Source organism: Ornithorhynchus anatinus, chromosome 16 (assembly GCF_004115215.2).
Source record: "Ornithorhynchus anatinus isolate Pmale09 chromosome 16, mOrnAna1.pri.v4, whole genome shotgun sequence".
Lineage (NCBI taxonomy): Eukaryota > Metazoa > Chordata > Mammalia > Monotremata > Ornithorhynchidae > Ornithorhynchus > Ornithorhynchus anatinus.
Window position 1 is genome coordinate 2,940,437 of NC_041743.1, and position 25,225 is coordinate 2,965,661.

Consider the following 25,225-nt stretch of genomic DNA (forward strand, 5'->3'; position numbering starts at 1 on the left):
GCTCATGGTCTAAGACAAAAGGAGTAGCCAGGTATCAATACCATCAAAGTAAATAGAATCGTAGCTATATACACAATATACATATATTCGATATAATCTAATCTATAATCTATATAGTGATTATATTTAGAGATAATCTATATAAGGGCTTAGTAGAGTGCTGTGCACACAGTAAGCGCTCAATAAGTCCGATCAATTAATATATAGATCTATTAGATATAGAAATATAGAAGCAGCATGGCTCGGTGGAAAGAGCCGGGGCTTGGGAGTCAGAGGTGGTCACGAGTTCGAATCCCGGCTCTGCCACTTGTCAGCAGTGTGACTGTGGGCGAGTCACTTCACTTCTCTGTGCCTCAGTGACCTCATCTGGAAAATGGGGATTCACTGTGAGCCTCGCGTGGGGCGACCTGATGACCCTGTATCTCCCCCAGCGCTTAGAAGGGTGCTCGGCACATAGTAAGCGCTTAACAAATACCAACATTAATGAATGAATGAAGACATATGGCTCAGTGGAAAGAGCCCGGGCTTGGGAGCCAGAGGTCGTGGGTTCTAATCCCACTTGTCAGCCGGGTGATCTTGGGCAGGTCCCTTCACTTCTCTGGGCCTCCCTCTGCACAGTGGGGGTGAAGGCCGGGAGCCCCACGTGGGGCAACCTGCCGAACGGGTATCTGCCCCAGCGCTTAGGACAGGGCTTGAGCAACAGTCAGCTGAGGATGGGGAGGAGGAGGAGGAAGAGGAGGAGGAGGAGGAGGAGACGTGGCTGGGGAGGGGGCGGGGTTTGCGGGTGGGTGGGCGTCGGCCGCAGCCAGAGACGACGGAGCCAGAGACAGGGGAGGGAGGGGAGACAGAGGCTGCAGAGACAGAGGCCGCAAGGACAGAGACAGGGGCAGAAGAGGGGGCAGAAGAGGGGGCAGAAGAGGGGGCAGAGGGTTCCGGGCCGCCAGCCAGCGGGTAAGTGTCCGCCCCAGCCCCGGTCCTGCCCCCATCAAGGTCACCCGAGCTGGGCCTCGCCCCCCGCCCCCTGACCCCGATGCCAGGGGCTACCGTGCCCCCCGGCAACCTCCCCCTGAACCCTCTGCCCCCTGCCCCTCTTCCCCGGTGCCAGCCCCTCCCGGAGCCCCTGCTCCCTCGCCCCCTGGCAACCTCCCCCAACCTCTGCCCCCCTGCCAGCCCCTCCTAGGGCTTCCCTGCCCCCGTGCCCCCCGTGCCAGCCCCTCCCGGAGCCCCTCCGCAGGGCAGGGCAGGAGAGGGCAGGACAGGGCCCAGGCCCGGAGCCTAAGGAGCCTGGGAGCGGGGAGGGCCCCAAACACGCCCTGGGAAAAATAACGGCCCACACGCAAAATAAAGCCCCCAAAATGCCCAGAAAACCCATCTCCTCCTTCCACACAAACTGAGCAAGCAATGCAGTACCCCCTCATGTAACATTGGCAAAAAGGGCCCTGCCCTGCCCTGCCCTGCCCAGTCCTGCCCCACCCAGTCCTGCCCTGCCCTGCCCAGTCCTGCCCACCCTCACAAAACCCCTTCAAAATCAGCCGCCTCCCCTCCCTGCTCTCTTTTAGGAAGCATCTCATGATGCCCGCCTGCTTTCGGTTTCTTATTGTTCCCCCTCCCCCAGTTAATAGTAATAATGCGTGGTATCTATTAAGCGCTCACTATGTGCCAGGCCCCGTTCTGAGCGATCGGATCCAAGCCGATCGGGTGGGATTCAGTCCCTTGCCCCGCGTGGGGCTCACGGTCTCCGGCCCCATTTTTCAGTTGAGGGAACCGAGGCCCATCGAAACCCAGTACTTTGCCCAAGGTCACCCAGCAGACGGGTGGCAGAAGGGAGATTAGAACCCATGACCTTCGGACCCCCAGGCCCGGGGTTTCGGCCACCCCACCGTGCGTGCAGACCGGTTGCGCGTGGGCCCGTGGTGTCCTTCCACACGGGTGGTGTTTGCTCTCCCTCTTGCGTCGTCTTCTCCTCTGGTTAATGGTGTTTGTGAGGCACTGCCTAGGTGCCAGGCACTGCACTGAGCGCCGGGGTCGAGACGAGATCATCGGGGTGGGCACAGGCCCCGTCCCACGAGGGGCTCACGGCCTTCGTCCCCATTTTACAGCTGTGGGAACCGAGGCCCAGGGAAGCGACTTGCCCAAGGTCACGCAGCCGACAAGGGGCGGAGCGGGATTGGAACCCAGGCCCCGGGCTCTACCCACTAGGCCACGCTGGTTCTGGGGTAAGAAGGCGCCTCCGTGGCCCGCTCCTTCTAGATGTGAGGAAACAGAGACCAGTCGTTGGTAATAGATTCTTATTCTATCTCCCAAGAGCCATAAATCAAACCTGGAGGTCCCACTTTACGGCGCCTGGCATGTAGTAAGCGCTTAATACGATTATCATTATTATTATTATTATTATTATTATTATTACAGACTACTCATTCGCATGACAGTCTGAAGGTTTTTTTCCTATTGGTATCTGTGCAGCATTTGCCATGTGCCGAGCATTCCTCTCAGCACTGGAGTAGATATAAGGCGATGATCATAAGGGCCGTGTTCATTAAGCGCTTACTATGTGCCAGGCACTGTACTGAGCCCTGGGGCAGATACGAGTTAATCGGGTGTTGGACACAGTCCTTGACCCACATGGGGCTCGCAGTCCAGGAAGGAGAGAGGTGGATTTAATCCCCATTTCCCAGAGGAGGTAACGAGGCCCAGAGAAGTGACGTGACTTGCCCCAGGTCACACAGCCGACAAGTGGTGGGTGGAGGAGGGAAATAGAGTGGAGAGAAATCCACAGTCGGCAGCGACGGCTTTTTAAAATTTCGGTTTCCTTTAGAAGCAGCGTGGCCTAGTGGAAAGAGCCCGGGCCTGGGTTCTAATCCTGACCCTGCCGCTTGTCTGCCGTGTGACCGTGGGCAAGTCACTGCTTCTCTGGGCCTCAGCTCCCTCATCTGTAAAATGGGGATTCAATCTGTGCGTCCCACGCGGGACGTGGATTGGGTCAGTCGGCCGATCGTATTTATTGAGCGCTTCCTGCGTGCAGAGCACTGTACTGAGCGCTTGGGAGAGGACAGTAGAACAGACACGTTCCCTGCCCACAACAAGTACAGTTGAGATGAAGTGTAACCGTGTCCGACCCGATTAAACTTGTCTCTTATCCCGGCGCTTGGTAAGTGCCTAGTACGTAGTAAGTGCTTAGCAATACTGAAACAAAATGTCACTTGATTGCTCTGTGCCTCAGTTTCCTCAACTGTAAAATGGGGATTCCCCCGTATCCCTTCTCCCTCCTTCTTGGACTGTGAGCCCCAGGAGGGACAGGGACTGTATCCCACCTAATGAACTTGTACCTACCCCAGCGCTTAGAATAATGGTTGACTCGTGGTAACTGCTTAACCAATACCATTTAAAAAAAAAAATCCATAAATACAGGACCTCTGGGTGGAATGTCCGGCGGGGTCATTCTCAGAGACAGTCCACTAGTTTTCCAGTTGTTTTTTTAACCCGCCGGCCCAAAGCCGGGCAATTCTTGTTGGTGAGGGGGAGTTCAAAGGGAGCAACCTCTCCTTTGCCTCTCACCCCGTTGCCAATCTGTGTGTACACGTGCGTGTACGAGCGTGTTCTCTGGTGATTCTCCCCACCAAAATGGGGCAGGACCTGAGGGGGAACAGCCACTGTCTTTTTTTTCCTCTTTTTTTTATGGTATGCGTTAAGCGCTTACTATGTGCCGAACCCCGTTCTAAGCGCTGGGGTAGATACAGGTCAGTTCCGTCGGACGCCCTGTCCCACAAGGGGCCTGCGGATGAAGTAGGAGGGAGAAAAGGGGTTGAATCCCCATTTTCTAGCTCAGGGAAGCGAAGCACAGGGAAGTGCGGGCAAGTGGTGGAATTGGAACCCAGGCCACGTGGCCATGCTGCTTCTCCCCTGGCAGGGTGAACCCGTGCGTCGCCAACCTCGGGAGCCCCTCCCAGTCCCCGAGGCCGGAGGGACCCGTGACTCACTCCTTCTTCTCTCTCCTCAGCCTCACCCTTTTTTGATTTTCCTGGTATCTGTCAATAACACTTGCGGTTTTTGTTAAGCAATTACTTTGTGCCAGCCACTGCACTAAGGGCCGGGGCTCATTCGAGCAAATCGGGTTGGACACGGTCCCTGTCCATCGTGGGGCCCACGGTCTTAATCCCCATCTTACAGATGAGGTCACTGAGGCCCAGGGAAGTGAAGTGACTCGCCCAAGATCGCCCGGCCGACAAATGGCAGAGCCGGAGTTAGAACCCAGGTCCTTCTGCCTCCCGGGCCCGGGCTCTGTCGAAGTAGGCCAGGCTGCTTCTCGTGCTGTTAAGCACTTATTATGTGCCAGGCACTCCAAGTGCTGGGTGTGAGAATAATAATAATAATAATAATAATAATGGTGTTTGTTAAGCGCTTACTATGTGCCAGGCCCTGGGGTGAATACAAGCAAATCGGGTTGGATACGGTCCCCGTCCCACATCGGGCTCGGTCTTAATCCCCATTTTACAAATGAGGTAACGAAGGCCCAGTGGAGTGACTTGCCCGCGGTCACGGAGCCGGAATTGGAACCCAGGTCCTTCCGCCTGCCGGGCTCTAACCACGAGGGCACGCTGCTCGTCCCACTAACGCAGAGATAATTTCCATCTGATGCCCTTCCACTCTCCCGTCTGGAACGTGCATCGCCCCCAGTGCTTGGCCCAGCGCTCGGTGCGAAGCGGGCCTCGAATCGGCAGCAGCTTGGGCCCGGAAGGTCGCCGTTTCCGGAGCAAACGACAGCCCCCAATCCCGCCCGCTCCCGGCGGCTCCCACCGGATGATCCCACCTCAAAATGGCAGCGGGGACGCTAATTACTTATTAAAGGGGCCCGGCTGAAACGGATCGGGCGCCTATCGTGTTCGGAAGGCTGAACTGAGCCCCCGGGGGAGGACGGTCCAGTGAGAAAAAAAAAAATGTTGGTATTTGGTTAAGCGCTTACTATGTGCCGAGCACCGTTCTAAGCGCTGGGGTAGACACAGGGGAATCAGGTTGTCCCACGTGGGGCTCACGGTCTTCATCCCCATTTTACAGATGAGGGAACCGAGGCACTGAGAAGTGAAGTGACTCGCCCACAGTCACACAGCTGACAGGTGGCAGAGCCGGGATTCGACCCCATGACCTCTGACTCCAAAGCCCGGGCTCTTTCCACTGAGCCACGCGGCTTCACCCCATCCTGCCCCCGGGCCAGCGTGTGGCCCCGTCGGCAACCCGATGAAGGGGAAATGGCAGATGGGACCCGAATGCGAGGCCCGGGGCAGGCTGAGCGGGCTGGCCCCGGCCGAGTCCTAGGGGTTTATCTGTTGGAGGGGGTTATGAGCTCTCTGGATGCCAAAGCGCTGTGCCCAGCGCCGCGGCAGATAGAAGGGGATCGGCTCCGGCCGAGCCCGCTCTTTATCTCTGCCCTCCCGACGGCGAACTGACTCCGGCCCTAATCGAAATCCAGATGTTCCAGGGGTGGGTGGGGGTGTTGAGACAGAGATGGAGAGAGACAGAGAGAGAACCCAGGTCAGCAGGCCTTCTAGGATGGGCAGACCCATCTCCCCCATTAGAGCGGAAGCTCCCTGGGCGGGGGTGGACCACGGATCACTTACTTCCCAAGCGCTCAGTATAGCGCCCTGCCCCCAGTGGGTGCTCAATACATAGCCACTCGCTCTGCGGTCCAACTGGGGGCCTCTTGCTCTCAAGAGGCGTGGGCACGAGGTGGTTTCTGGGCTGGAATTATTAATCACAATGATAATAATAACTGTGGTACTTAGGCCTGTACAACGGGCCAGGCACCGTGCTAACCACTAGGGTAAATACGAGGTCATCGGGTTGGACACGGTCCCTGTTTCGTGTGGGGCTTCCCGGTCTACGTTTTGAATCCCCATTTCACAGATGAGGGAACTGAGGCACAGAAGGACCTGGGTTCTAATGCCCGATCTGCCCCTCGTCTGCTGTGCGACCTTGGGCAAGTGACTTCACTTCTCTGGGCCTCAGTTCCCTCATCCGTAAAACGGGGATTAAGAGCGTGAGCCCCACGTGGGACGGGGACTGGGTCCGACCTGATTAGCTTATATCTCCCCCAGCGCTTAGAGCAGTGCTCGACACATAGTAATACTTAATAATAATAATGTTGGTATTTGTTAAGCGCTTACTATGTGCCGAGCACTGTTCTAAGCACTTAACAAATACCATCATCATCATCATCATTATTATATTAATTTCCGTCTCCCCCTCCAGACCGTAAGCTCTTTACGGGCAGGGAATGTGTCTGCTAAATCCTGTTGTATCGTCCTCTCCCTACGCGCTTAGTACAGTGCTCTGCTCATAGTACATGCTCAATAAATTCCATCGATTGATGGATCGATTGACTGAGCCCTGGTCGCTTCTGTGGCTTTATTTTCTGTGAATAATAATAGTGATATTTATCAAGCGCTTACTATGTGTCAGGCACTGCTTGAAGCGCTGGGGTAGATCCAAACCAATCAGGTGGGACCCGGTCCCTGTCCCGCGAGGAGCTCACACGCTCCATCCCCATTTTACAGATGAGGTCGCTGAGGCCCAGAGAAGTTCGGTGACTTGCCCGGGGTCTCACGGCAGACAGATGACGGAGTCGGAGTGCCCGCGCATCTCTCCCCGTTGCATTTCCCCAAACTCCCCCGTCCGGCACCCAGGAGGTTATTCCCAACAGCAGCTCCACCTCACCGGGAGCTGACCCGCTTCCCGTTGCCATGGTGACCGTCGCCATGACGAGCTCAGTACCGCCGAAGCCCGGTGGGATTCTCTTTACAAGAAACAGCGCGGTCTTGTAGAAAGGGCCTGGGAGTCGGGGGACCTGGGTTCTAATCCTGGCTCTGCCATGTACCTGCTGTGTGACCTTGGGTAATAATAATATTGGTATTTGTTAAGCGCTTACTACGTGCACTGTTCTAAGCGCTGGGGTAGATACAAGGGAATGAGGTTGTCCCACGTGAGGCTCCCAGTCTTCATCCCCATTTTACAGATGAGGGAACTGAGGCACAGAGAAGTGAAGTGACTCGCCCACAGTCACACAGCTGACAAGGGGCAGAGTCGGGTAAGTCGCGTCACTTCTCTGTGCCTCAGTTCCCTCGTAGGCAAAAAGGGGTTTCAGAACCTGGTGTTGCGTGGAGCGGGTTTTTTTTGGTATTTATTAAGCACTTAATATTTGCCAGGCACTGTACTAAGCGCCGGGGTAGATAGAAGATAACGGGGTTGGACTGGGCCCCACATGGGGCCCGGCATCTTAATCCCCCACTATGCAGATGTGGTAACCGAGGCACGGAGAAACGGCTTGTCCAAGATCACCCGGCGGGCAAAGGGCGGAGCTGGAATTAGAACCCAAGTCCTCTGACTCCCAGGTCCAGGGTATTTCCACTAGGCTACGCTCTCCTCCCTCCTACTTAGCCCGTGAGCCCCCGTGGTGGGAGACCAGGGCCCGGACGAGTCACCCGACCTCTCTCTGAGCCTCAGTTTCCTCATCTGTAAAATGGGCAGTTAAGATCCCCGCTCCCCTTCCCTCCCTCCCAGGGAGACCGCGAGGGCCAAATAGGCCGGCCGGCGTGAGAGCGGGCGACAAAACTGGGGCGTCGGGTCCGCCGAGCCCCCGCCCCGACGCGTCGTTTCTTCTCCTCTTCCCCCCAGGGCTGGGATGGGGGTCCTCTCTAAAGAATATGGCCTCGTGGTCCTCACCGGGGCCGCCAGCTTCATCATGGTGGCTCACCTGGCCGTGAACGTGGCCAAGGCCCGCAAGAAGTACAAGGTGGAGGTGAGTGTGCCGCCGACGCCCCAGAACCCCGTCCTGCCCCCCGTGGGGTGGTCGCCGTCACAGAGGGGACCGGGCGGGGGCCCCCAGAAGCAGAGGGAAAGAGTGGGGTGCGGATGAGGAGGGGCGGGGACGAGCGGGGACACGATGCGGGCGCGGCGAGGTCGGGGTGGCCGATGAGGGGTCCCGGAGGGGCGGCCGGCTTCCGGCCGCTGGCCCGTGAGTCCAAGGGGGAGCGGGCCAGGGCGGGAAACACTCGGCAGGGTGAGGAGGTGGTCGGAGGCTTGGCTCCGGGGTGGGCCCGAGGCTTTAGGGAGATGGACACCGACAGCCGGCGATGGACCGGCCGGACGCCGGGACCGGACCGGGCCGTGGGACTGAGGGGTCCCCGGGGAGGGGCGGCGGCCGCGGGCCGAGCCGGGGCGGGGTCCTCCGGGATGCCCACGCCCCGGCCCCGGGCCGCGGGGATGCCACGCTGAGGGAATGAGTCAGGGTGAGTCACCCGTTCCGGCCCGGTTAGTCGGCACGGCACGGCAGCCCCCCACGAAACCCCCGGTCCCCGGCCCCGAGCCGCCGTGAGGGGTGGAGCCACCGTGGGACCGCAGAGTCGGGCTCGAGCACGTGCGACACAAGGGCCGGGCGGCCGGGGCCCCGAGCCGAGGGGTCTGGAGGGATGCCCCCCTTCCCCAATCCCACTCCCCACCCTCCCCCCGGTTCCTGGCTCTGTCAGCGGGGCTCAGTGGCCGGAGCTCGGGCGTGCTGGGCACTTAGTAAGCGCTTAACAAATACCATCATCATAATTATTATTATTATTATTATTTCATTCATTCAGTCGTATCTACTAAGCACTTACTATGTGCAGAGCACTGTACTGAGCGTTTGGAAAGTACAATTCAGCAATAAAGAGAGGCAATCCCGGCCCACACCGGGCTCACAGTCCAGAACGGGGGAGAAGGACTGGGGAGTCGGAGGACGGGGGTTCTAATCCCGGCTCCGCCACTTGTCTGCCGTGTGACCTCGGGCAAGCCACTTTGCTTCTCCGGGCCTCAGTTCCCCCTCTGTTAAATGGGGGTGAAGACTGGGAGCCCCACGTGGGGCAACCTGATGACCCTGGATCTCCCCCAGCGCTTAGAACCCGGGCTTGGCACACAGCAAGCGCTTAGCGAATAGCAGAATTATTATTCCCTACTCCCAGCACCTCCTGCCCAGGGAGGTCAGGGTGGGCCTGCCTCAGCGTGTCAGCCTCACCCTACGGGAGGACAGACAGAATGTCGGGGCTCCCCCTTTGGACCCAGGAGAGCCTCGTCCTCCCCAGAGTTGAGACCCCCAGTATCTCCAGACCGGGCCCTGGGATGGGGGTGTCTTCCTATTCATGCATTCAGTCGTATTTATTGAGCGCTTACTGTGTGCAGAGCACTGTACTGAGCGCTTGGGAGAGTTCAGTAGAATAGACACGTTCTCTCCCGGGGGCCGGCGGGAACCCCGGGCCGTAACCGTGTACGTGCGTACGCGTGCGTTTGTGTCGTGGTGCCCGGCAGTACCCGATCATGTACAGCACCGACCCCGAGGACGGGCACATCTTCAACTGCATCCAGCGAGCGCACCAGAACACGTGAGTCGACACCTGCCGGGGTCACCCCGGGCACGGGCAGAGCTCTCCCCCACCCAAACCCTGAAGCGTCGAGCACGCTCCGGTAGCCAGCCGGGGCGCGCCAGTTGCCCTGGCCGACGGACGGGGGTGGGGGGCGGGTAGGGCCGAATCCAGGTGCTGGGTGAACTGGGCCGTCGCCGCCCCGGCCTGCCAGGGTAGCCCGGAGGCCAGCCTGGAGGAGGGGCCCGGCCTGCGGGGCTCTCGTCCCGGGCCCCTGTGATCTTGGGCTGGGTCTAGACCGCCTTCCCTGGCTACTGGGCATCTGGACGGGTGCGGGCTGGGGAGGAGACCCCTTTAAACGGGGCCTCCCCGTCGGCGTTTCTCCTGTGCTCCAGCTTGGAATCCTATCCCGCCTTCCTGTTCTTCCTTGCCGTCGGAGGCCTCTACTACCCGGTGAGTGGCCACGTTGTTAGCGGCGGGGCTGGCTCTTATTATTATGGGGCCGGGGGGGGGGGCGACGCCCACCGGGGGCGCCCGACACCCAGGCTGCCGGCCGGAGGGCCGGAGGGGGCTCGGGGTTGAGCGCGGCGGGGGTCTCCAGTCTGGCGAGCAACACCCCCCCCGCCCCCCGCGTCTCCCAGCGCGTCGTCTCCGGCCTGGGCCTGACGTGGATCGTTGGACGGGAACTCTATGCCTACGGCTACTACACGGGAGGTGAGCGAGGGCGCGGTTTGGGGTCGGGGGTCCCGGAGGGGCAGGAAGCCCCACCGTCTCCGCTCACCGGTGCCCCTTCCTCCCTCCCCAGAGCCGGACAAGCGGCGCCGAGGAGCTCTGGGGTCCGTGGCCCTCCTGGGCCTGGTGGGCACCAGCGTGTGCGCCGCCTTCCAGCACCTGGGCTGGCTCCGCCACGGGGCCAAATGCTGCCACTGAAGGACCGCCCGGGCAGGGTCCCGGCCTGCTCCCACGCCCCCCCGGTCCCCCGCCCACAGAACAATAAACCCGCCTGGCTTCCGCCTCCTACCTTCCCCCCGGCTGCGTCTCCGCCTCCCTGTGTACGCGTCCGTCCCGGAGGTGGGCCGGGGGCCCAGGGAGCGGGACTACCAACCCTCACGCTCCCCGGCCCCAGAGGCGAGGCGGGGAGAGGTGGAGGGCCGCTGGGGGCCGGGCCTCCACCCGCGTATCCCAGAAGAATTAATCGTACTGATTGAGCGCTTACTATGTGCAGGGCACTGTATTAAGTGCTAAGGAGAGGGTAATATAATAATAATTGTGGTATCCGTTAAGTGCTCACTATGTGCCAAGCACTGTTGTAAGTGCTGGGGTAGACACAGGGTCGTCAGGTTGCCCCACGTGGGGTTCAGTCTTCATCCCCATTTTACAGATAACCGAGGCCCGGAGAAGTGAAGTGGCTCGCCCGAAGTCACACAGCTGACAAGTAGCGGAGCCGGGGATCAGAACCCACGGCCTCCGACTCCCCAGCCCGGGCTCTTTCCGCTAAGCCGGGCTGCTTCGGGGGCCTGGCACAGAGTAAGCGTTTAATACCATTTAATTTTTAAAGGAGGGGCGGTTGAGGACTCGACGAGGATCAGCCGGCGAAGGGGGTCCGGGTCCTCTTGCTCGCTGTTGGGATCGGAGCGGGCTCCCGGTCGGCTCTCCGGCACGTAGGACCATCCCCGGAGCGGGAAAGCCCACTCGGGGCGTTAGAAGCCAAACCGGGTGTGACCGGCCCAGCCCCTGCTGGCTTCCGCCTCCCGCTGACCCGCCGCGGCCTCTGCCTGGCTCCTCAGCCCGGGTTGATGCCGAGGCGGGTGGTGCGGGGGACCCCGCCTGGCTACCAAGATACCTAGGCCGGAGAGGGGTCTCCACCAGGGCGGGCCCGTGCCCGAGGCGAGTCTGCCTTTGCCCCAGCGGGACGTTTCGGGTCGGCTCCTCGGGTCCAGGTGTCTCTCGGCTCGGGTTATTGCTCCTCCTCCCGCCGTTGCACCTGGAGGCGTTTGGAAGGGCGGTGCCTGCCTCTGCCAGCGGCAGGCACCGTGTCTATTTCCGGGCTGCCCCCTTAAAGCCCTTCGGGTTGGAAAAGGAGGGCGGGGTGGACCGCTGGAAAGGCACACAGGGCATTCAGACCCTCCTCCGGCCCCCGCCCGGGGAGTGGAAGATTTCTGGGGCGGAAGAGCTCGAAGTGCCCCTTGCCCCACTCTGCCCAAGTCGGGTGGGGAGAGAAGAGTTGCCCGTGGGCATTTTTTTTCCACTCTGTAAAAAGCCACGAGGCTCTAGGGCTGCAGCTCTCTGCTTCCTCGGGGTCTGAGGTAGAGGGCTCTGCTGTTGTGGGACGGACCCCGCTCCTTAGGACCTGCGCGGTAGGCTGACACCTCCTCACTCCCTGCTGGCAGGGCCCTGGGTAGGCTGAGGCCCACCCCGCCCCTGCCCCCGCCAGCAGAACGGTGCTTCTGCCTTCTAAAACTCTGACAGGACTGGTCGGCTCCTAGCCTGACTTGCCCTTGCCTCTGCCCTTGGCCGGGCTACCGCCGGCCCCGGCCCTCCAACCGACACGAGGTCTGGGCACCTCGTGCCACCCCAGCTCTTCCCTCCACCCTGACGATTACCCGAGAGGCTGAGATCCCGCGAAGCCAGGCAGTGTCTCTTTCCCCGCCTCCTCTCTCTTTTCTCCTGACTTTAACCTACAGATCACCCCCTGCAGAGAAAGAAACCGCCTTCAAGTGGGCAGGGACCCGGTGCCTGCCTCTAGAGGGTCACTGGTGGGGTTCGGGGGGGTGGGGGGTGTCGTTTACGATTCCTTTTAGCCACGCCTGCTCATCTGTCCCTGCCCACATCAAGGCTCACAGCCAGGTCCGCCTTGGCTTTTATTCTCATCCACGCCCACGGCTTTGGCATCGGGAGGCTGGCGCAAGCTTGATTACGGCGTGAGGTGGTTTAAAAAAAGGAGGCGGAGATCCACCCTCCGCGCTGGCTCTGGAGGAAGTCGGGGGGGAGTTTTTTTTCACGGGGGGGTGGTTGGGGAATTGAACAGCTTCTCCGTCAGCGGCTGACACGGGAGGCTCTAAGCCCGTCCGTCTCTGCGGTCCACCCCCTGAAATAAGGGAAGGAACCTCGGGCTCTTCGGGGCGTGACCGGGGGCGGCACGGGAGAGGAGAGCTTCTGCCCTCCCTCGCCGAGGGTTTCGCTCTTGGCCGGGCCCGCCGGGCAGCCTCTGCCCCGCCGCAGCCCACCGGGGTGGGCCCGGGGTCTGCTAGGACCCCCGCAGCCGGGGTGGAGTACGCCCCCTCCTCGCCTCCGGCCCCTGCCCGAATCTTACTGCAGCCACCGGAGGACACCTAGAAAAGGGCTGGGGTGGGGAGGATGCTGTGGGATCCCTAAGGAGGCGTGAACGTTTGCAGGGGCTGGGGGAAGAGAGAGATGCCCTCTCTCTCTCCAGCAGCTGCAGCCGCTCGGGCAGGGAGGGCTCGGCCACACCGCTGTCCCAGCAGCTTTTGCTGCCCTCAGAAGGGGGACTCGATCTTCCCCATCTCCACGTACACCGTCTTCAGCTGGGAGTAGTACTCAATGGCTGCCCGGCCATTTTCTCTGCCAAAGCCTGAAGGCCAGAAAAGGGGAGAAAGGGGAAAGGAGCTTCACTACCCTGCATGACACCCCTGCAACAACGCACCCCAAAAGCCACCACCAGCCAGTCTGCCCCCCCCTCACACCTTTTTATTGGTATTTGTTAAGCGCTTACTATGGGCCAGGCCCCGTACTCGGCGCTGGGACAGACCCAAGCTCGTCAGGTTAGGTCAGCCCCCTCTAAGCTCACTGTAGGCTCACTGTGGGCAGGAAATATGTTACACTGTCCTCTCCCAAGCGCTCAGCACAGCGCTCGATAAATTCGACTGACTGTCCTAGATGGGACACAGTCCTCATCCCCGTTTTACAGATAAGGGAACCGAGGCCCAGAAAGGCAAAGCGACCTGCCCCAGGTCGCCCAGCGGGAAGCACGAAGGATCTCGCACCGCCGCGGAGGACGGGTGCCCCAGATGGCGGACGGCCTCCTCCTGGGTCAAGGATTAGGCGGGTTAGCGTTTGCCCACGCTGTGCCCCTCGGGACACGGTCCTAACCAAGGCATCGAAAACAGCTCAACACTGACCGCCCCTATGGCTAGAATCCACACGCTCGGTTTTCACACACGCTGCCTCGGGGCCAGAGATGGCCTGGCAGAACCAAGTGGTATTAAACAGACTCCCGCGCGGCCCTTGCGTTAAGCGCGGTCTGACCGAGAAATGGTCTCCTCCATCACCGCTCGCTCCCGACAACATCCTCTCAGCCGGCTCCGGCCCAGGGCCGCTGAGAGCACCCGTCCGCCGTCCTGGGAGGCAGGAGAGGCGGGTTCTGGTCCCGGCTCTATCCCTCGAAAGCTGGGAGGAGAGGAGGCCTCCGTTTCCTCACCGGTAAAATGGGCGCAGTGACATCTACTTCCCGCCCAGGGAGGCCAAAATAAGTACAAAAAAAGCACCTTGGGAGGCCAAAAGCCCATCCCCACTGGAAAGGCAACAGAAAGCGCAGGCGCTTCTGGGAAAGAGGCAAGCGGGCCGTTCTTACGTTTGCCACCCAGAAGTCGCCGTCACGCGTGCCGGCGCACACGACCCCCCGCCCTCCCGCCTCACCGGACATCTTGTATCCCCCGAAGGGCAGCTCCACGGGAGTGACGTTGTAGTTGTTGATGTAGCAGGCCCCGGCCTGGAGGCCGGCCACCACCCGGTGAGCCCGTTGCAGGTCCCTGCGGAAAGAAGGTGGGGCGGGGAGGTCCGGGGGCGGCGTCACCCGGGAGAAGACGATTCTCCCGGGCCCACGCGGCTGCGGGCTCGGGGAGGCCGCTGACCCCGGAACCCCGCCCCGCGCACCTGGTGAAGACGCCCGCCGCCAGCCCGAACGAGGTGGCGTTGGCTCTCTCCAAGACCTCCTCCTCCGTGTCGAAGGCCAAGATGGACATGACCGGCCCGAAGATCTCCTCCTTCACACAGGTCATGTCGTCCTTGCAGTCTCCTGCACCGAAACCCCAACGGACGCGGTCTCAGAGCCCTCGGCCCCCCCGGTCAGAGTCGGCCGGGCGCAGGGCCGCCCGCGGCAAGGAGGGGAAGGCCGTCTGAAGCCGTCCTTTGGTGGCGGCCATAGAAATGCCAGCCAGAGAGCGGGGTCAGCGGGGTTCCAGCTTTCTGAAGCCTCCCACGCTTCCCGGGGGGCGGGGGGGAGATCAGAGCCCCCAGAGGGTGTCCGTCCAAGCTGCAGCAGCAGGGCTCAGCATAGGCTCCCAAGGATCCCTCCCGTCTCGGACGCAAGCAGGCCCCGACTGCCCGGGGTGGATTCTACAAGAGGGCTGAAAACCCAGGACAGCCACGGAGAACAGGCTCGAGGCCGGTTGAAGGACAGAGGGGAGGACGTCTGGGTCCCGTTCCAGCCGGAAGCCCCGTCCTCCCCTGCGCTAGGGGCTTCCGGCCTGTAAGGCGAAAGGTCACCCCGGGTTGGGGCTCGGGACAGACCGTGGGAATCCCAAGCCCTTTCAGGCCCGGGATAGAAGGCATGCCGGCCGGTCTACACGGAGTCCCAGCCTGCCGTGATTTTCGGATCCGGCCCGTACTCTACTCAGCCGGTCTCCGGCGAGGGAAATAAAGTCTTATGTCTGCTGGGGCCCTGCCCGAAACGGTGGTGCCGGGCAAGGAGGAAGTACGAGGCGGGGCTGTCGGGTACGGGACTCTGATCCCATCCGTTCCTTGGCAAGCGAGGAATTATTAGCGGGAGACCCTCTGGCCCCCACTTTCCGGTCTGGCCGCCGCCATGAAGTCCCCCATGCTCGCCCGGTAAGGATAATAACAACAACTGTGGAATCTGTTAAGCGCTTACTCTGTGCCACGCATTGCGCTGAGCACTGGGGTGGATACAAGCCAATCGGGTCGGACACGGTCCCTGTCCCACATGGGGCTCCCGCTCTCATTCCCCATTTTACGGATGAGGGAACTGAGGCCCAGCGAAATAAAGCGACTCGCCCAGTGTCACACATCAGACAAGCAGCGGAGCTGGGATTAGAACCCATGACCTTCTGACTCCCATGCCTGGGCTTCCTCTCCACGCAGGCAGCATTCCGGTCTGACCCTTGGCCCCGGTCGGTGTTGACCACGAGGGTGGTGTTAGGGTGGGCGCTATAGGGAAGAGGGCGAAGGGGGAGGGCACCCGCAAATGTGCGTGGGAGGTGGTTGTATGTGTCAATACCTAGCACGCAGGGCCGCATGTAATATCCGTCCTTCAGTTTGGGATCTTCGGGGACGTACAGATCCCCCCCGCAGAGCACCTGAGCCCCCTGCAAAGAACAACAAAACACGCTCTGCAACACCCCGCCCGCCCCGGATCGGCCCCGGAGGTGCCACGTGGTTCCGCTCCATCCCCGGCCGCCCCCGGGGCCGGACGGCCCCCCCCACAGCACTTCTGTCCAGGTCTGCAATATATCAGTGTTAATGTCCGTCTCCCCCTCTAGACCGTGAGCTCGTTGTGGGCAGGGAACGTGTCCGTCTATCGTCTGACTGCACTATCCCGAGCCCTTAGTACAGTGCTCTGCACACAGTAAGCGCCCAGTAAATACGACTGACTGATGGACGGACAGAGGAAGGCTGCGTTGGAGGGACATCGCTGCGGGCAGGGAACGTTGTCTACCAACTCATCGGGACCTTTCCGCGGGATCGGTACGGCGCTCTGCACGCTGTAAGCGCTCGATAAATACCACCGATTGATCCATCGAGGCAGGGAAGCAGTGGTGGTAGGGCTCCCCGGGTGGAGCCGGACCCGCAGGGCAGGCAACGTTGGCCTAGGCCCCTCCTCTCTGGCGTAGTGGCGGCTGAGGGGGCAAGGGGACTGGGTCGGAAAGACACTTTTATTCACTCATTCTACACTATTTACTGAGCGCTTACTGTGTGCGAAGCACTGTACCGAGCACCTGACACTGTGCTGAGGGGGCGTCCAGTTCTGCTTCCTCGGAGGGTGAGCACCGTAGGATTTTTCCAAAGCCTCCCGAGCGGTGCCCGAGGGCAGCACAAGTTGGAAAAAGGCAAGAGGGCACCCTCCGGAAAGATCCAGAATCGTTTCTTCGGCAGAGCCGGCCTCTCCCCTCGGCCTCCCAGCCTCTTCCCCACCCCGACCCCTGCCGTCCACCTTCACCGCTCCACGGCCACGCCTTGGGCTTTCCCGGGGCAGGGCAGAACTTCCCCGAGCGGGGCTGCGCCGGGCCAGCCCGCTCCGCCCCTCGACCCGCCACGGCTCCTCGGTCCCCGCGGCCCGGCCTCGCCGACCCCTTGCGGACCCCGGGCCCCCCCGCCGTCCGGACCGACAATTTAGGGCTGTGATTAGCGTGCTTGCCGCTCACTGCCCGATGCCCAGAACAGAGGAGGACCAGGACGAGGAGGGGAACGGGCTTGAACACACTCCCCGATTAGACTGTGAGCCCGTCACTGGGCAGAGACTGTCTCTATCTGTTGCCGAACTGTACATTCCAAGCGCTTAGTACAGTGCTCTGGGTTGGACACAGTCCCCGCCCCACACAAGGCTTACGGTCTCGATTCTTACGGATGAGGGAACTGAGGCCCAGAAAAGCGAAGCGACCTGCCCAAGGTCACAGAGCACACAAACGGTGGAGCCGGAATTAGAACCCATGACCTTCTGACGCCCAGGCCTCTATCCATTACGCCACGCTGCCTCTCGACATCTACGCGCTGGTCTCCGCTTGGCCCTGTCTTCCTCCTCCTCCCTGCCACCCTCCTGCCTTCCTGCACCCCCAAGGCCCGGACCGAGGGGCGGGTGAGGGAAAAGCCCAGTCCGGTCATCTGGGGGCCGTCTGACACGGGGCTGCCACCGGCGGGCCCTCATTTGCCTTTCCTCAGGTCCCCGAGTCCCACAGGACCCGTCCCCTCTCTTCCTGTCCACGGCCAACGAGGCCCGCTCCAAAATAAAGGTTTCCCAGCCAGAGAGGTGCGGGCCAACGTCCAAGGCGGGCAAGACCCGCACATCCCCACGGGGCACAGACGGACACTGGTGCTCTTGACCCCGACCAGCCACGCGCTCTCCTCAAACCCTGACCGTTCCCAGCCACGGGGACCGAGGGAGACCGAAAACGGCGGGGCTTCGGGCCGAGCCGGATCCCCGGCGGCCGCCGGGAACCCACCTCCTCCCGGGCCCGCTGAACGAAGCCGAGGACTCGCTCCAGGTGCGGCCGGGTGATGAGGGGCCCCATCCGCGTGTCTTCCTGCAGGGGGTCCCCCAGCTTTATCTTCTCCGTCTCCTTCACCACCTCCTCCGTGAACTGCTTCAGGATCCCTTTCTGCACGAACACCCTGGTGCCGTTGCTGCACACCTGGGGGACGGTTTGGGGGGGACGCTCTGAGACCGGAGCCGGGGGAGGCGTTTCGAAGAGAGGGAGCGGGAGGGAGCGAGTGGACGGAGGGGAGGAAGTCCGACGGAGGGAGGCTGCCCGACGTTGAGAGACACCGGGTAAGTCAGCAACGGGGAGGCGGCACTCCGGCGGCCCAGTCGGTCAGCGGGATTCAACCCGTCAGGAAAATCCCCGACGGGCCGAAGCAGCGCCGGCCCGTCCTCCCCGGTCCCGACCGTGGCCGTCGCCCACCTCGCCTTGGGTGAGGAAGTTGGCCAGCAGGGCGCCCTTCACGGCGTTCTTCAGGATGCAGTCGGAGAAGATGATGAGGGGAGACTTGCCTCCCAGTTCCAGGGTGACGGGCTTGATTCCCTTAGCCGCCATCTCCATGACCTGGCGGGGCGAGAGAGTCGGAGCGAGACGCCGGGGCGAGGGGGCGGCGGGTCCTCCCTCAGACGCCCGGCGGCCCCGGCCGGGGCCACGGGGGCTGGGGAAGACGGGCTGACCCGGCCGGGGGAAAACAAAAGGGCGGGGAGCGGGGGAGCGGGAGGTGGTGAGGCAGACGGAGAAGATTAAGCTGGGGGAGCCCCTGCAGGAAGACACGCGGATGGGGCCCCTCAACGCCCGGCCGCACCCGCAGCCCGGCCGCCGTCCACCCCCAGCCCCGCTCCGGCCCCACCGGCGGACGGGATCGGCCGCCCCTTCCCTCACGGCCTCCCTCCGGGGACGGACTGCGGCCCGACGGGCGGCCCCGGCCCTCACCTTGCTGCCCGTGGGCACGCTCCCGGTGAAGGAGACCTTGGCCACGTCCCGGTGCTGACAGAGGAGCTGCCCGGTCGCCGCCCCGCCTTGCACCACGTTGAAGAGGCCCGGGGGCGCCCCGGCCTCGGACAGGATCTCCGCCAGCAGCAGCACGGACACGGGCGTGAAGGGGGACGGCTTGTAGATCATGGAGTTGCCTGCGCGCGGCCCACGCGTCAACAGGAGGAGACCGTTTGGGGTTCGAAGGGATTTTAGGGACCGGGGACCGAAACCCGAACTTCAGGCTTCAGAGAGGAGCTGTCTCGCTCCCGGCAGACCCGCTCCCTCTCCCGCCGGCCTCGACTGTCCAGAGGGGCCGGGGGCGGCGGTGAGTGGACAGTCCCAGCTGAGCCTTCCCGAGAGACTCATACCCTGAGCAACGGGGACCCCGGCTCCCCCTCGACCGCCGAGGGCCGTCGTCGGGATCGCCGCCCACCCCCCAATCCTCTTTATCCATCCTCTTTTTGTACGGTATTCGTTAAGCGCCTGCTACGTTACAGGCGCTGTACCACGTACTGGGGTGGATATAGGCTAGTCCCCGTCCCACAGGGGGTTCACAGTCTTCATCCCCATTCTGCTGACGAGGTAAACTGTGGCCCAGAGAAGCCAAGTGACTCGGCCAAGGTCACGCGCATCGGAACCCAGTTCCTTCTGATCGGCAGGCCCGTGCCCTACCCAATAAGGCACACCGCTTGCTCGCGTCCTACTTCCGCGGCATCCCGTCCCGTCCCAGCTGGTCCTCCCGGTCCGAGAGCCCCCTCCTCCCCGCCCCAGAGTGGGTGGGGGGCCGCCGGCGTTCCCCCGGGGACGGCCATCCTTACCGCAAGCCAGGGCCGGGGCCGACTTCCAACAGGCGATCTGGAAGGGGTAATTCCAGGCTCCGATCCCCACGCACACGCCCAGAGGCTCCCGCCTGGTGTAGCCGAAGGAGCCGGAGGGAAGCTGGATGTGCTCGCCTGTGGGAGATTCCCGGGGGGGGGGGGGGGACGCCCCCGTCGGCTGAGATGCCCCCCGCCTCCCCCATCCCCCCCGCCGGACCCCGTTCGGCGGGAACACCGGGAACGACCCCGCCCCGGAGAGTCCGCCCCGGAGCCCCAAGGGAGGTCGGGGACGCTGGATCCCCGGCCTCCCGCTCTGATTAGCGGCCGCCGGATCTCCCCGGATAAAGGAAAGACGACTTGATTTCTTTTCGTTTATAAAAAACAAAGCAGTACGCCCGACACCGGAGAAATCCCGAGGGGGGAACCGGGAGAGGAGGTCAAGGTAAACCTTACCCGCCAAGGAGCCGGCCAGGCCCGCGTAGTACTCTAAGCACTGCCAGGACAGGTCGATGTCCATCCGGGACTCGAAGATGGACTTCCCGTTGTTGACGGACTCCACGGTGGCGATCTCGTCCCTCCGTTCCTGTAAGGGAGGCCCACCGGTCCCTCCGTCATATTTACTGAGCGCTTACTGTGTGGAGAGCGCCGCACCCAGAGCTTGGGCGAGTCACATTCCCCGCCCACGGTGAGCTTCCCATCTAGAGGGGAGAGACGGACATTCTGCAATGTAACAGACACGTGCCGGCGCCCGCGGGGAGCTTCCCATCTCGGCTCGGTGGAACGAGCCCGGGCTTGGGAGTCCGAGGTCATGGGTTCGAATCCCGGCTCTGCCACTCGTCAGCTGGGTGACTGTGGGCAAGTCACTTCACTTCTCTGTGCCTCAGTTACCTCATCTGTCAAATGGGGATGAGCACCGTGAGCCCTACGTGGGACAACCTGATTACTTTGTATCTACCCCAGCGCTTAGAACAGTGTTCAACACATCGTAAGCGCTTAACAAATACCAACATTATTATTATTATTTCACTTCCTGGTGCCTCAGTGACCTCATCTGCAAAACGGGGATGAAGACTGGGAGCCTCGCGTGGGACAACCCGATGACCCTGTATCTATCCCAGCGCTTAGAACGGTGCTCCGCACATAGTAAGCACTTAGATACCAACATTATTATTATTATCTAGAGGGGAGAGACAGTCATTTTGGAGGAGGAAGAAGAGGAGCCGGTTCTGACAGATTCATTCATTCATTCATTCATTCAATAGTATTTATTGAGCGCTTACTATGTGCAGAGCACTGTACTAAGCGCTTGGGATGAACAAGTCGGCAACAGATAGAGACGGTCCCTGCCGTTTGACGGGCTCACGGTCTAATCGGGGGAGACGGACAGACGAGAACGATGGCAATAAATAGAGTCGAGGGGAAGAACATCTCGTAAAAACAATGGCAACTAAATAGAATCAAGGCGATGTACAATTCATTAACAAAATAAATAGGGTAATGACAATAGCCATCCCCAGCACATGATTCGCTTGTATCCACCCCAGCGCTTAGTATGGTGCCCGGCACGTAGTAGGCGCTTAACAGATACCACCATTTATTTTTATTATCACGAAGGGACGTTAAGCGCGTCCGAAGGCCGAACAAGGGGGGAACGAGGCAGGAGAAGAATGAATGCTGGACTGATAGGGTTGGGTGAGGTTGGAAAAGACAGACACGCACAAAGCACACCCGTGTACAGTGTCACGCTGGGTCACACCAAAGCCCTCCCCACTCTTGGTGCCCGGTCTCCGTCGGGACTGTAAGCTCCTGGAAGGCAGGGATCGTTGTCTACCAACTCAAACGCTAGGCACAGCGCTCTGCACACAGTGAGCACTCCAGAAATGCCACCGGTCGATCTATTGCATTGTCCTCCCCCAAGCACTCAATAAATACCGCGTCACTCAATACCATCGTTTGGCCTGTTGCAATGTACTCTCCCAAGGACTTAATACAGTGCTCTGCCCCGAGTAAACGCTCAATAAACACCACGTCGTGACTGACCGGAATGTCCCACGGCCCCCGCCCCCCGGGAGTTAGGCTCCAGAGGGAGGATTGACTGCTTCGCCGCCAAGGAGAAAACGTCGACGGGGCCCTTCGGCTCGGCCCTCCGTCCGGGAATCTCTCCTTCCCCTCTGCTCTCTCGGACCCCCTCCCCGGTTCGGGGCCGCAGCCGGAACCCCCCCGGGAGCCGACCCAGGGCCGCGCCTCACCAGGGCCTCCATTTCATGACGACGCGTCAAGCCCCGCGCCAACCGCCGGGGTGGACGCGAGGCGATCGGATCGAACGGATCCCCGATCCCCCGATCCCGTCGTATCGTCCCGCCGTACTCTCCCCGGCAGTTGGGACGGTGCCGCGCACGGGGTGAGCGCCCCATAAATACGACCGCCCGGCGAGAGCCGGGATCTTCTCCCCATTTTACAGAGGGGGAGACTGAGGCCCGGAGGGGCGATCCCCGCCGGGGCGGCGCCTACCCTGATGATCCTGGCGGCCTCCAGGAGGACCCGGCAGCGCTCCGTGCCCGATTTCTGACTCCATACTCGGAAGGCGGCTTTCGCGCTCTGAACGGCCAAGTCCACCTCCTTCTCCCCGGAGCCGAGGAAGCTGGCGATGACCCGGCCTACCGGGGAGGGAGAGGAGGAGGAGAGGATGGAGCGGCCCGGGTGACGCGACCCGCTCCCGACTCCAAGGGCAGGGAGGTTGGCAAAGGCACGGGGTTGACTCCCCCACCGGGCACCGCCCCCCGGCAGTGCTTGTTTTTGTTTGTTTTTCTAAGTTGGCAGGTCTCTCCGGGCTCAGTCCAAGCGGCCTCTGCTCTTGTTTTCGGTTTCTCCCTGGGTCAGCTTTTTAAGCTTCTTAAGGACGGCCGCCATTTGGTCTGGATACCGTCCCCTTCCGCCCCTCCGCGTCCCCCCAACTCCCTGCCCCCTCCTAGAGAAGCGGCGTGGCTCAGTGGAAAGAGCCCGGGCTTGGGAGTCGGAGGTAATGGGTTCGAATCCCCGCTCCGCCACTCGTCAGCTGTGTGACTGTGGGCAAGTCACTTCACTTCTCTGGGCCTCAGTTATCTCATCTGCAAAATGGGGATGAAGCCCGTGAGCCTCACGTGGGGCAACCTGATTACCCTGCCTCTACCCCAGCGCTTAGTACGGTGCTCTGCACATAGTAAGCGCTTAACTACTACCAACCTTATTATCCTCTTGGTCCCCTCCCCTTCGTCCAGAACTGTCCCCGTTTCCCCCGCTTCCCGAACCCCAGACCTTTGCCCATCCTCCGCCGACTCCCCTCTCCAAGAACCCCGCACCCTACTTTCTCGAGACCCCCCACTCGCCCCCTCCCCGGCTAGCCCGCTCCCAACCTCCTCAGCCTCCCTCCCCTGGCCCCCCATCCCCAACCACTCTGCCTCGACCTACCTAACCTCCCCTGCCCCAACCCCTTCCCCACCCCTGAACCCTCTCCCTTTCTCCCCCTCCCGACCGCCTGAACCCTCGAGTACCTCCTGACCCCAGACACCCCTCACCCAGCCCTTAGCCAGGGGGTCCCGAGTCTGTCCCCCGCCCCCCCAAATGTTGGCTCCCACCCGGGCCTCGGACCCGAGCCAGCTCCCACCACGGCCGGGACCCGGACCCCAGGGTGCCCCCTTCCCTCCCACGGCTCGTCAGAAGCCGCCCTCTCGGGGCTCCTTGTTAGCCCCTCCCTCAACCTGCCCCTTCCACAGACCCTCAGAAGGCCCCCTCCCCTGGCCTCCCCCTCCCACAGCCTCCTCGAAAGCCCCCTCCTCACCCTCTTTCCCAGCCCCCTCGAAAGCCCCCTTCTCTCCCTCCGCCTTCCCCTCCCCTATCCCCTTCAAAAGCCCCCTCCCCTCGCCACCTCTCCTTCCCCTCCCTCGGTCTCCCCCTCCCACAGGCCCCTCGGAAGGCCCCTCCCGTCCCTCCCCCGACTACAGCCCCTCGGAAACCCCCTTCCCCTCCCTTCCACACCCACAGGCCCCTCAGAAGCCCCCTCCCCTCCCTCGGCCTCCTCAAACCCCTCTCCTCCCTCAGTCTCCCCTTCCCGCAACCCCCTCAAAAGCCCCCTCCCCTCTCCTCCCTCGGCCTCCCCCTCCTCCAGCCCCTCGGAAGCCCCCTCCCCTCCTCGGTCTCCCCCCTCCTCCAGCCCCTGCCCTTCTCAGTCTCCCCTCCTCCAGCCCCCTCCCCTCTTCAGTGTCCCCCTCCTACCGTCCCTCGGAAGCCCCCTTCCCCTTCTCAGTCTCCCCCTCCTCCAGCCCCTGGGAAGCCCCCTCCCCTCCTGAGTCTCCCCCTCCTACAGCCCCTGGGAAGCCCCCCTGCCCTTCTCAGTCTCCCCCTCCTCCAGCCCCCTCCCCTCTTCAGTCTCCCCCTCCTACAGGCCCCTCGGAAGCCCCCTCCCCTTGCCCTCCCCGGGCCTCCTCGAACCCCTCTCCTCCCTCATCCGCCTGGGAAGCCCCCTGCCCCGTCCCGGGCCCCGTCCCCGTCCGGTCCCGCTGCCGGTGCCGGGGTTACCGGTGGCGGGCTCGTGGGCCCGCTCGGGGCCGGTGTCGTCCGCGGGGTGGAGGCGGATCCCGCCGCGGTAGTTGAGGGGCAGCTTTGCGACGAAGGCGGCGGTCTTCATGGTGGCGGGGATGGCCAGGGGGATGGCGGAGGCCCGGAGGAGCGGAAGGGGGAGGAGGAAGAGGAGGCGGCCGCCGGCCGGGCCCGGCCCCACGCCCAACGCTCCCCACATCCACCGGCCCGGCCTGCAAAGAGAGGAGAGACACGGACAGAGGAGGGAGGGAGGGAGGGAAGGAAGGAGGGAGGGAAGGAAGGAGGGAGGGAGGGAGGGAGGGAGGGAGGGAGGGAGGGAAGGAAGGAAGGAAGGAAGGAAGGAAGGAAGGAAGGAAGGAAGGAAGGAAGGAAGGAAGGAAGGAAGGAAGGAAGGAAGGAAGGAAGGAAGGAAGGAAGGAAGGAAGGAAGGAAGGAAGGAAGGAAGGAAGGAAGGGGTCCATCGTCCGCCCCTCCCCCGACCCTTCCTTCCTTCAGTCGCCTTTACCGAGCCCTTACTTGTTGCAGGGCACTGTTCTGAGCGCCTCTTAGGCCCAACGGATGGAGACGAGCCCCGCTCCGCCTCGCCGCCTATTGCACCGTATTGAGGGAGCGCCCACTGGGCGCCGAGCACTGGGCGAAGCGCTGGGAAGGGACGGTGGGGCACCATTCATCGCATCGTATTTACTGAGCCTCTGCTGCGTGCAGAGAGCTGTCCTGAGCGCTTGGAAGGGACGATGCGGCAACGGAGAGAGACCGGTCCTGCCCCACAAGGGGCTCATCGCCGCAGCCTCACAGACCCCCCCCAGGGGGCCGCTGCCCACCCCCTCCCGATCGATCGATCGATCCAATTGGGGGGGGGGGGGGAGGCCTACCTGCTTGGCTTCCGATGAGCGAGTGGGCCTTTCTCGGCGCGGCCTTGGCCTGCCGTCTGGTCCTGCCCCTCGCCGGGCGTCCACACAGTCGCCCTTCGACCCCGGCCGCTCTGCTCCTCCCCCCGCCTCCCCCGCCGACCGGCCCGATCCCTGCCATCATCCCTGTGAGAGGCAGCGGGGCTCGGGGCCAGAGGTCGTGGGTTCGAATCCCCCGCTCCTCCGCCGGGTCAGGCGCTTCGCCTCTCTAGGCCTCAGCGAACTCACCTGACAAATGGGGATGGAGCCCGGGAGCCCCACCTGGGACCACCCGTATCTGCCCCGGCGCTTAGAACGGTGCTCTGCACCTAGTGAACGCTTAACAGATACCAACGACATTA

The 25,225-nt window shown here is 62.3% G+C and overlaps 2 protein-coding genes across 3 annotated transcripts; one reads left to right on the forward strand and one right to left on the reverse strand.

The window, feature by feature from the left end:
• Window positions 1-844: 844 nt before the first annotated feature.
• On the forward strand, window positions 845-10,408 carry MGST3 (microsomal glutathione S-transferase 3). The gene is made up of 6 exons (XM_029081536.1): window positions 845-951; window positions 7,666-7,789; window positions 9,325-9,398; window positions 9,773-9,830; window positions 10,019-10,091; window positions 10,183-10,408. Exons 2-6 carry the CDS (start codon window positions 7,673-7,675, stop codon window positions 10,305-10,307), a joined length of 447 nt encoding a protein of 148 aa, XP_028937369.1. The 5' UTR covers window positions 845-951; window positions 7,666-7,672; the 3' UTR covers window positions 10,308-10,408.
• Window positions 10,409-12,219: 1,811 nt separating this feature from the next.
• Window positions 12,220-24,950, reverse strand: ALDH9A1 (aldehyde dehydrogenase 9 family member A1). Of its 2 annotated transcripts, none has more exons than XM_029080901.2 (12): window positions 24,849-24,950; window positions 23,956-24,188; window positions 21,913-22,058; window positions 19,855-19,984; window positions 19,402-19,536; window positions 18,542-18,738; window positions 18,032-18,172; window positions 17,573-17,761; window positions 15,634-15,721; window positions 14,271-14,412; window positions 14,034-14,146; window positions 12,220-12,969 (listed from the first exon to the last, which is right to left on the reverse strand). In XM_029080901.2, exons 2-12 carry the CDS (start codon window positions 24,173-24,175, stop codon window positions 12,875-12,877), a joined length of 1,596 nt encoding a protein of 531 aa, XP_028936734.1. In that variant the 5' UTR covers window positions 24,176-24,188; window positions 24,849-24,950; the 3' UTR covers window positions 12,220-12,874. The 2 variants fall into 2 exon arrangements, with proteins under 2 accessions (XP_028936734.1, XP_028936735.1); XM_029080902.2 differs by lacking the exon at window positions 24,849-24,950 and adding an exon at window positions 24,493-24,686.
• Window positions 24,951-25,225: the final 275 nt, after the last annotated feature.

Bases quoted from the DNA above. Each gene is read 5' to 3' on its own strand.
- MGST3 (XM_029081536.1), top strand. From the start codon at position 7,673: ATGGGGGTCCTCTCTAAAGAATATGGCCTCGTGGTCCTCACCGGGGCC. The intron at 7,790-9,324 runs GTGAGTGTGCCG...GGTGCCCGGCAG, and splicing joins GCAAGAAGTACAAGGTGGAG to TACCCGATCATGTACAGCAC. The intron at 9,831-10,018 runs GTGAGTGGCCAC...CGCGTCTCCCAG, and splicing joins TCGGAGGCCTCTACTACCCG to CGCGTCGTCTCCGGCCTGGG.
- ALDH9A1 (XM_029080901.2), bottom strand. From the start codon at position 24,175: ATGTGGGGAGCGTTGGGCGTGGGGCCGGGCCCGGCCGGCGGCCGCCTC. The intron at 17,762-18,031 runs GTGGGCGACGGC...ACCGTCCCCCAG, and splicing joins ACTTCCTCACCCAAGGCGAG to GTGTGCAGCAACGGCACCAG. The intron at 14,413-15,633 runs GTATTGACACAT...GTTTCGGTGCAG, and splicing joins CATGCGGCCCTGCGTGCTAG to GAGACTGCAAGGACGACATG.